The 11,328-nt window shown below is 36.9% G+C and overlaps 1 protein-coding gene across 1 annotated transcript in view; it reads right to left on the bottom strand.

Annotated features, from left to right (window-relative positions):
• Positions 1-1,373: 1,373 nt before the first annotated feature.
• The window catches only part of LOC141132416 (electrogenic sodium bicarbonate cotransporter 1-like), an 890,811-nt gene continuing 880,856 nt past the window's right edge, over positions 1,374-11,328 (bottom strand). Inside the window, exons 21-22 of the mRNA XM_073620775.1 lie at positions 9,198-9,281; positions 1,374-1,617 (exon numbers count right to left, since the gene is read on the bottom strand). Of these exons, the coding sequence (XP_073476876.1) occupies positions 9,228-9,281 (54 nt within the window). The 3' untranslated portion in view covers positions 1,374-1,617; positions 9,198-9,227. The remainder of the gene's footprint in view (positions 1,618-9,197; positions 9,282-11,328) is intronic.

Below are 11,328 nucleotides of genomic sequence, written 5' to 3'. Positions count from 1 at the left end.
AGTTAAGTCCAATATATAAGAAGCTCCCCCAAACCTCTCCTATACCTACAATTAAGGCCATCGGGGTGAAAGGTGTCAGAGAGAAGAGGCAGTAACACGCTCAAAGTTTTATTGTCATCGGTGCACAGCCTTCCTTTTTGCAGTTATTGAGCAGCCCTGTAATGAAAGCAGTGCACAGTTTTCTGCATCTTCTTCTTTACTATTGGCTAGCAAGCCTTTCCACCACAACAATGAGGCAAAGAAGATAGAGTGGGTAAGCCAGAATCTTCAGCCATGTAAGCTGGTTATTGGGCAATTCGTTAAGTTCAGAATTCGTTTTTTAATGAAGTTAGACAAATTCGTTAATTGAGAAATATCCGAATTTCTGAATTTTTCCAAATATTCGGAAATGCGAAAATTTGAAATTTAGGAAATTCGAAAATTTGAAAAATTCAGAATTTTCGAAATTTTCGAATTTCCAAATATTTCTGAATATTCAGAAAAATTCGGAAATTCGAAATTTGGAAATCAGAAAATTTGGAAATTCAAAATTCGGAAATTCAGAATTCAAAAATACGAAAATTCAGAAATCCAAAAATAAGAATGAAAATCCAAAAATTCAAAAAAAACAAAAGTCTGAAAATTCAAAAACCCAAAAATGTGAAAATCTGAAATAATAACTAAGAAATAATAACAACTATTACTAACTATTAAATTTGGCTGTTAGTGAATGTAACAAATACAAATTTATCCGAAGTTACGAATTATCCGTAATAACGAATGCCATATCTAAACAAATGGAACATAGCGAATTAATAATAAATAACAATAATAATAATAAAACATGTATTATTTTTTATTATTATTTTGTTTCATTTGTTTAGATATGGCATTCGTTATTACGGATAATTTGTAACTTTGGATAAATTTGTATTTGTTACATTCACTAACAGCCAAATTTAATAGTTAACAAAACAAATGGAATATAACGAATTAATAATAATAAATAACAATAATAATAATAAAGAATGTATTAATTTTTATTATGATTTTGTTTTGTTCCATTTGTTTATTCCATTTGAACATAACGAATTAATAATAATAAATAACAATAATAATAATAAAGAATGTATTAATTTTTATTATGATTTTGTTTTGTTCCATTTGTTTAGATGCGGAATTCGTTATTTCGGATAATTCGTAACTTCAGATAAATTTGTATTCGTTACGTTCACTAACAGACAAATTTGAAAGGAATACCTATAATTTAATAATTATTAGTTAGTCATTCAAATTTTCACAGAGCAGTAATAGGTTTTCTTTATAGCGAGAAAACTGCAAATAATTTCAGGACACAAAAAGATACTATACAAACGAAACTAAAAAGACTGCTATTTATTTTTGAGGGGAAAATAATTCTGCTTTATTGGAAAATTAGGTTGTGATTCAACAAAATAGCATAATAAAAATTTTTTGTAATATTAATTGTAAATTAAAAAAAGGGCAAATACATTTGCTATAAGTAATGAGTATTATCAGTAGCAGTAGGTTGTTCACAATAAATAATTAACATTTTAAAGAAAAATGCATAAATATGCATTAAGAATGTCTGGCCCATTATTTGCCTCTTGGATCAATCTGAAAAGAAAGAACAAAAACATGAATACAGATAAATACAGTATATAAGCAAAATAAACTATCCAGAAAATGTAAAAAGAGGTATCATTTATTTCAATTTAAGTGAAACCTTTTGGCCGAAAGCTGTCAGATATTGGGAGTATTTGTAGCCTGCTAAATCAGATAAGTATAGTTAATGAAGAAAAAATAAAGGCAGACTAAATAAGCTGTTATGAGAATAGAGAAGAAAGGTAAGAGCAACAGCCAACAAAAGTAGGCAAAAGAGAATACAGTATATGCAATGTTGTACAGCAGTTTTCTGCTTCTGCTTCAATTTCTTTTCATATAATAAAGTGTATACAATGTCAAAATCTTGACTTGGTTTTGGTCAGAGTAGGGAATGGTTAGTTCAGTTTTTTTTTTTTATTTTTTCTGTGTCACATTAATGACATTTCCCTTTACTTCCTATCCCAGAAACACAGCATCATTTCCAAAGCTAGGGGCTATCCCACAATCAAAAAATAATTCCCTCGCTAGCCTCACCTCCATTTTTGATAAACTGGTTGACAAAATTGAAAGTGAAGTTCACAAATCTACCACTGCATTATCTCAAGAGATTGCCAGCATAGGTAGTCGCACTGACATTTTGGAAACCAAGCACGACGAACTCTCACTTGCTCATAATGACCTGAGAAAGGATTATGAGATACTAGCTGACAGTTTTGCCTTCATGCAGGCACAAGTTGAGGACTTAGACAACAGAAACAGACGCCATAATATCAGACTGCGTGGTGTCCCAGAGACAGTTACAGATCTTATGCCCACTGTTTCCAAGATATTCCACAACCTTTTACCAGATAAACCACTATCAGCTTTTACATGTGACAGAATTCACAGAGCCTTACGCCCCAAACCTCCACCTGATAAACCACCCAGAGACATCATCATGTGCATGAAAGATTTTCTGGTGAAAGAAGACATCATGCGTGCATCAAGAAACTCCCCAAATATTGCACTTGATGGCAAAAAGCTGCAAGTTTACCCTGATATTTCACCTGCCACCTTGGACAGAAGACGCAGGATGAAGGAGGTCACTAACATTCTACAAGCAGCAAGGATTAAATATAGATGGGGATTTCCATTTAAACTTACAATCCCACATAATGGCTCAACATACACAGTATACAACATTATTGAAGGGAAAGAACTGCTGGTTAAATTGGGTTTGCTTGAACCAGAGCCCCCAAATCGATTTCCCTCTACCCCAAGACCCTCTCCCATCTGGTCTACCCCATCTTCAAGACGTAATAACATGGAACAAAGAAGATGGCGCCAACCATTTCAAGATCAAGCCACCTAACATCTACTAGCACCTTTGTCAATACTTACACTAAAAAAGAAAAATTCGATCAAAGTTTTCCATAATCTTTGCCGTATCTTTCTACTGAACTCAAATCAGCATCACATCTACAGTTCTCCCACAGCATCCGAAGGGATTTTTGCTAGTTTAGCAACCTCTCCATGTTTCCATATAAGTCTGAAATATCACCAAAACTTTTCCTGCTCCTGATCATCCGGAAGATGAAGAGAAGACAGGGGGAAAGGAAGAAAGAAGAAAAGAAAAGAAGAAATGTTTTTTCCCTTTTTTTTTTTTGTCTTCCCCCCCCCCTCCTTTTTCTCCCACTCCCTTTTCCCCCCATTTTCCCCCCTTTTCCTATACTCCAATAACCATACTGTTGCCTATGTTGTTAGTTTCTAATAACAATATATGTACAAGGATCAGATATACTACTTTTAGAAAACAAAGATATTTTCTCTACTTTAATGGAGATAGATATGGTTGCCACTACAAATATTATTTTCATCTTAACTCCTGTTTTTTGGGCCATGTTTGACCTTTCTTTTTCTTTAGGCCCCCCTGGTATATATTGCTCTCACTTCAACAATAATTTGTTTAAGTTGCCTGTTATGTTCGCCGTCGCTGGATTGATCCCCCACCTGCCCATGTGGTCGACCGCGCTATCCCACTGTTGGTGGATTTTGCATTCGACTGCATGTGCAGATTTAGGACATATTTGTCCTTTGATGCTATGTTTATATTTTAGTGACAAGAATTTCCTTGTCCCTTGGTTTATACTATGTTTTTTTTCTTGCATAAAAATTTTGCCTATATGGCCAATGCAAAAAATTCAGAAAATTCTGGAAGTTCATTTGAAACTTTTCAAATAGTCTACTCTAAACAATGTCAATGTTCTCAAGGTTATAACATTTTGATTGTTTGGTATGATGTACTAGTTATGACACCATTTCACCCCCCAAGGTATTTCCTCCACGTACCCTTGAATCTAAAGAGATCCCTCCCTTGGCTCACACAATCGAGCTCTCCATATACACCTCAATTTATTTTATTAAGACAGAGATTTTTACACAAGCATACTCCAACAAAATATGACCAATGGTTTTGAAAATCTTATCCCATAACACTCAGGGTTTTAACTCTCCACATAAAAGGAAAAAAGCCTTTCAACATTACAAAAGATTAGGGGCTGATATTATTCTCTTGCAAGAAGCACATTTTGCTGACTCCAACCACCCAAATTATTTTGACAAAACTTATAATCAATTTTATTATACTACTTTTCTGAATAAAACACGTGGAGTCGCTATCTTCATCCGCAATACTATTGTCCTAGATATACAAAACTTATATAAAGATCCAGACAGTAGATACATTATCATTAAAGGACTATTAAACAACAAAGCTATTACCATAGCCTCAATCTACGCACCCAATGAATCACAATCTACTTTTTTTTCCAACTTTTTTGAAACACTAAACAAATATAGCTCTCCCCACATCATCCTTGGTGGTGATTTTAATCATACGTCACACCCGTCCTTAGACAGAAGTAAAGTATCCCCTTCTTCCAAAGCCTTCTCCAAATCCCTAAATAGATCTATAAATAAACTTCAACTCATTGACTCTTGGAGGGCCCATAATATTGGTATCAGATCATATACACATTACTCACATCCACATGATGTATATACTAGACTTGACTACATATTCTGTACACCAATACTTCTTGCCAACTCCTCCAAGGCAAATATGCACCCCTGCCCTTGGTCAGATCATGATATCACCTAATTTGAAACTTCTCACATAGGCCTTTCACCCTCTCCTTACAATTGGAGATTAAATTACTCTATCTTAACTAACCCCATAACAACACAGTCGATCACGACACATATTGATAACTACTTTACCGAAAATGTAAACGATGAAACCCCTACAACTACACTTTGGGTCGCCCACAAAGCGGTATTACGTGGTCACTTAATTAGCCTCACTGCGAACAAAAATAAAGAAAGACTTACTAATATCAAAAGTTTAACAAGAGATTTAAATAACTTATATAATAAAATACAGCACAACCCATCACAAAATCTCACTAAACAGATTCAAGAAAAGCGTAGTGCCTTAGATCTTATACTGTCAGCTAACACAGAAAAATCCCTTAGACTCTCTAAAGCCAAATTCCTTTTACATAGTAATTCTCCATCAACTATGTTTGCCAAAAAACTAAACCAAGAGCACAAACCCCCACATTCTTATAAACTTAGAGATCACTCCGGTAACATGATCATCCATCCCTATGGAGTTCTTAAAATATTCTCTACCTTTTATAAGGACTTACTTTGCAGCTCACAGCCACCTCTTGATGATAAATCTAAATCCTGGCTGGACGATATTCCCCTACCCCATCTTAGCCAACAACAAATAGAACACCTTAATGCCCCATGTACAGAAACAGAAATATTAAAAATAATTAAATCGCTCAAGACATCCACGGCACCTGGCCCCATGGCTTCTCTTCATCATATTATAAAAAATTTGCCCCACTTTTAATCCCTCACCTAAAAAATCTCTTCAATCATATTCTTAATGGTGGCCACTTCCCAGACGAAATGCTCCTTGCCAACCTCTCACTTATTCCTAAACCTTTCAAAGACCACTCCCTTCCCCAAAATTACCGCCCTATATCGGTTCTTAATAATGATTTAAAAATTTTCGGTAGACTTCTGTCGGATAGACTAGCTACAGTTATCACAAATTTAATCCACATTGACCAAACTGGCTTTATCCCAAATCGCCAGATTGTGGATAATATCAGACTTGTAACGAACATAATACAAGATGCAAATCTATATTCTAGACAATTATGCCTTCTTAGCTTAGATATCCACAAGGCTTTTGACAGTGTCAGCTGGTCCTATCTTAACTATTTATTACCTAAATATGGGATTTCAGACAAATTCCTACAGGGCTTCAATGCATTATACCGTGCCCCCCACACTAGAATCAAAATTCCTGGTCATAACTCAGAATTTTTCCCCCTTAGCAGAGGAACCAGACAGGGCTGTCCCCTATCACCTCTATTGTTTGCCCTCGCCATTGAACCTTTAGTCCATAAAATCAGAAACAACATGGATATAAAGGGATACACTAAGGGTAATAATGATTTCAAAATTAGCCTATATGCGGATGATGCTCTTATATTCCTCACAGATCCTCATACATCAATTCCCTCTCTCCTTAAAGAACTTAACTCCTTTCATTCCCTCTCAGGCCTTAAAATAAACACCAATAAATGCTCAGCCCTACCAATCAACTATAACCAAAATACTCAAAATCTATTGTCTAACAATTTTCCATTTGTGTGGTGTAACAAATCTTTTAGATATCTTGGTGTCAACATAACCCCTATACATAACCTCCTATATAAATCTAACTACACCCCATTATTCTCTCAAATCACCTCCCTCCTCACTACCTGGTCCTCTTTCCACATATCCTTTCTCGGAAGGATATGTGCCGTTAAAATTACAATTCTCCCTAAACTTCTATATTACTTTCGAGCACTTCCTATTAATGTCCCAAAATCTAAATTATTATATATCCAAAGAATTATAAACAAGTTTATTTGGGTCGGAAAAAAACCTAGACGCAGTTATGCTCTTATGCACAGACCTCAAACATCAGGAGGCTTCAGCCTCCCCAATATCTGGCTATATTTTTTAGCAGCCAGATTAACCCAACTTACTCAATGGTTCACCCCTTCCCAGGCAACCCCATGGAAAAAATTTGAAGCTACCTCTATCCTCCCACTACATTTACAAGGAATACTATGGTCTAACATCACATCTTACAAAAGACTTATTAAATACAACATCATAGTTGCTCAATTCTTCCAACTATGGAACAAATACAAACACACTTTCAAACTCTCCTCTAAAACTCCTCCCTTAGCTTCTTTTTTGGGAGACCCCAGATTCCCCGACGCATATAGTAATAGACCTTCCTTCTCTCTATGGATCAACAAGAACTTAACTACCCTTAGATCCCTCCAATTAAAATGGGAGTTTCCCCCATTTTCATCTTTACAATCCTCACATGGCCTACCTGCCTCTGAGCTTCATAACTACCATCTTATTAAATCCTTTTATGAAGTATTTTTTGCACTCACAACATCTCATATCATATCAACACCACATTTGAACATGTCTGCATCTCTTTATCCAGTGATAGAGGTCTCATTTCAAGACTCTACCATTACCTCAATAATTTTGATGCACCAGACAAATCAACACCGATGCTTAAATGGGAGTCGGACATGGCGACTCCATTCAGTACTGAGGAGTGGCCCTCCATGTCTGAAAATCTTCGTAAATGTAATAAAGCCATTTCTTTCAGAGAAACCCCACTTAAATTATTCTCTAGATGGTATTTAACCCCCTCTAAACTTCATACATATTACCCTTCTGTCTCCCCAAATTGTTTTAGGGGATGTTCAGAACCGGGTACCCTTTTGCACACTTTCTGGGAATGCAAATACATCAAACAAATTTGGCTCAAAGCCACTAACTTTATTGAATGCTCTTCCCAACAAATAATTACACCCATCCCCCAAATATGTCTTTTATACGCAAAAATACTAAATACCCCCACACCATGCATGGGATTATTCCACTCATTGTGCAGTTCCATCCATTGGATGATTGCATAAGACAAAAAATTTGTCATGGCAACAAGTCACCACGAGAATGGAATCAATTAAAATTTCTGAATGGATTCACCACACTCTAAATGATTCAACACACATTCATAAAAAGAAATGGTCTTACTGGAATACTACTTGATTTTATTGCAAAACTACATGTGAAACTGCAAAATGTATGTCTATTGCTATGTATATGTACATGCCTTGTCATCATACCTCTCTTCCACTTGTCACTGTATATTAATGTTTTATATATACTTTTTTGTAACCTAAATAACCTTTGTATTTTTGTTACTTAAACTTCCAAATAAAACTTTTGTAAACAAAAAAAACAAAAAAAAAATAATTCCCTCATTTTAAAGCTGCGTACACAGGAGCGGAATGTCCGACAGAAAAAGTCAGACGGAAGCTTTTCATCGTCTATTGAGTGTGCCTCATCGGACTTTTTTTTTTGAAAATTCTGATGGACCTAGAAAATAGAACATGTTCTAAATATTTGCGATGGAACCAATTCCGAATGGGAAAACCGCTCGTCTGTATGCTGTTCCGGCGGACCAAAAACGACGCATGCTCTGAAGCAAGTACGAGAAGAAAGCTATTGGCTACTGGCTATTGATCTTCCTTTTTCTAGTCCCGTCGTACATGCTTCACGTCACCGCATTCTGGACGGTCGGACTTTGGTCGGACTTAGGTTTGACCGTGTGTAGGCAAGACTGCTTGAATGGAATTTGGAGTTCCGTCGGAGTAACCTTCAGTGTTTATTCCGACGGCAAAACCGGTCGTGGCATAAGAGTCTTCTTGTATTCTTGTTAATGTGACAACACAGAATTTTTGTCATTCTCGTCACTTTCTGTACCTGAAGCAACGGTCACTAGGGCCGTTACTGAGAATCTCCCTAGCAAAGATACAGACTGCAAAAAAAACAAACATAGATTATAACCTTTCCACATTCAATCAAAAACAAAAATACATTTTAGCTTTACATTTACATATTTTATTGGAAGAGTTTTAATGTACTAATAGGTTGTACAGTAACATATTTATTACCACAATATAAAAAAAAGTTATTGTGTTATAATAAATTGCAATGAGTAATGGAGAAATTTAAATGGAAAGGGAATTTAGAGGTGAACAGTATTATCATGTAGATACATTAACATTGCTGGTGTTGGGTTTAATAAAATAGTTTAATAACTGTTTTTTCCAATCAACTACTGTGATAAAGTTTAAGTACAAATAAAAGCTGCCATCATTGTCTGCTTCTGTATTGTGTACATTTTCCGATAGTTGGGATATCTTGGTAAGTTAGGATTCAATAATTTGGAAAGGTGTTTTTTTAAATAAATGTTTGTAGCATTAAAGCCCATCCCATTAATACTTAATCTATAATATCTGCACCAATTTTTATATGAAATTATTAATGAAACATTCACAAAATATAACATCTCCGATTTTGCTGGTAAATAATTAAAGAATATAATATTTCAAAAGCACCACACACAAAAAATAACTTATTTGACGCATGAGGCATCATCTTACCAAAGAAAAATTTGGTTCCCATCCTTTATTCTAATTTACTGAAATGTTGATTTCTGGTCCTTTTTCTTGGTACTTTAGCTCAGACTAGAATGAAACAGAAGAAGCATTTTGTCAAAACTGACAAAGACATATAACAGACTTTAAAAAAATGATGTAACACACAACCCCTTTCAAAAATCACTTGCTTGTCTTTAGAGTTTCAACATATAAACCTAAAATAAAATTAAATGATTTATTATTGTAATACCTATATCTTCTTGGTTTTTACAAAGTGCGTTTGTGTGGGTGTGCGGGACCCACTTTGTATATATTATAGAGAGTCAGCCTGGGACAGGGTTAAGAAAGGGTTAACTGAAGTGGGCAGGTATTTTCCCTTCAGACCTGGTTATTAGTCAGCTGGTCTGAGAGTTTGTGTGAGCTGTTTTGCTAGCAGTGAGGAAGAGACCTGGCATGCTGTCTGGAAGGCTCCACAAGTGGACTGAGACCTGCTGGGTAAGCTGGCCTGTAAAAGAGACTTTAGCTCTGGCTAGAGCATTAGAGTCAAGTGGGCCTTAGAAAGCATTGCTAATAACAAAGCTAGCGGAGGTGATGGCACCCCAGCTGAGTTATTTAAAATCCTAAAAGATTATGCTGTTAAAGTGCAAACAATTTGAAAAACTCAACAATGGCCACAGGACTGGAAGAAGGTCTATTTACATTCCGATAACAAAGAAGGGCAGCATCAAAGAATGTTGAAACTACCCTATGATCGCACTCATCGCACACTAAGAAGGTGTGACTGAAAATTCTTCAAGCTAGGTTTCAGCAGCATGTGAACCGAGAGCTGCCACAAGTACAAGCTGGATTTCGAAGAGGCAGAGGAACTAGGGATCAAATTGCCAACATTCGCTGGATCATGGAGAAAGCAAGAGAGTTACAGAAGAATATCTACTTCTGCTTTATTGACTACAGTAAAGCCTTCAAATGTGTGGATCACAACAAGATGTGGCAAATACTGAAAGAAATTAGTATACCAGAACACCTCAGCTGTCTTCTGAAAAACCTGTATGCAAGTCAAGAAGCAACAGTTAGAACAGGATAGGAGGAGGGCAGAGACGCACGGCTGGAGGAGATGGCGGACCGACTGACCCACCAGCCGCTGCTGCTCTCTCTTCTTCTCTCTATTAGATGCAGTCTCTCCACTCCTCCCCCTCCCCTGCTCATGTTGCGTCTCTGGTTCCTGAGCCCCCAGAGCAGACTGGACCACCCTCACACAGCCCTCCCCAGGGGCCCTCCTTCCTACACCGACACACCCACCAACCCCCCTGGACAAGACCACCCTGGATCGGACGGAGACCCACCCAGCTAACGGATGGAAGAGACAGCAGGGAAAGCGGGGATCATCAGGATCAGAATCTTGGACCTGCAGCAAATGGTGAGTGACCCCCTCCGGGTATTCATTCATATACCCGTATACTCTGTATACACCGCTCTGACCAACAGACAGCGGGGGGGAGCCGCCGGCTGACTGGGGTGGTAGTTGTTGTTTGCCACCCCCCCAAAAAAAAAAAAAAACACCAGCCGCCACTGACCCCTTCCCTATTTCCCAACACTTATTTCACTTCCATACCTATAGGTTTCCTAAAACAAGCATACTATACTGTAAATTGTGAAAGGTGCTATGGAACTGTCACTTCAGCCCCGGAAGAATTTACCCCCTTAATGACCAGAGCCTTTTTTGCGATACGGCACTGCATCATTTTAACTGACAATTGTGCGGTTGTGTGCTGCTGTACATAGTTACATAGTTACATAGTTACATCGTTAGTAAGGTTGAATAAAGACACCAGTCCATCCAGTTGAACCTGAGTGAGTGTGCGTGTCTACAATTATCCCTATTTATTTAAGGTACCCATATAGCGCCGTCAATTTTACGCATCGCTCCACACATACATCGCACACTCACTATCAAACCAGCGACCCTTCTTACTGCTAGGCGAGAGTGCTATCCACTACACCACTGTGCTACCCAAACAAAATTGATGCCTTTTTTTTCCCACAAATAGAGCTTTCTTTTGCTGGTATTTGATCACCTCTGCGATTTTTATTTTTTACGCTATAAACAAAAAAGACTGACAATTTTGAAAAAAAA

The sequence above is a fragment of the Aquarana catesbeiana genome, linkage group LG03 (assembly GCF_042186555.1).
Source record: "Aquarana catesbeiana isolate 2022-GZ linkage group LG03, ASM4218655v1, whole genome shotgun sequence".
Lineage (NCBI taxonomy): Eukaryota > Metazoa > Chordata > Amphibia > Anura > Ranidae > Aquarana > Aquarana catesbeiana.
The sequence above is the reverse complement of the archived record's forward strand: the minus strand, read 5'-3'. Positions and strand labels throughout refer to the sequence as shown.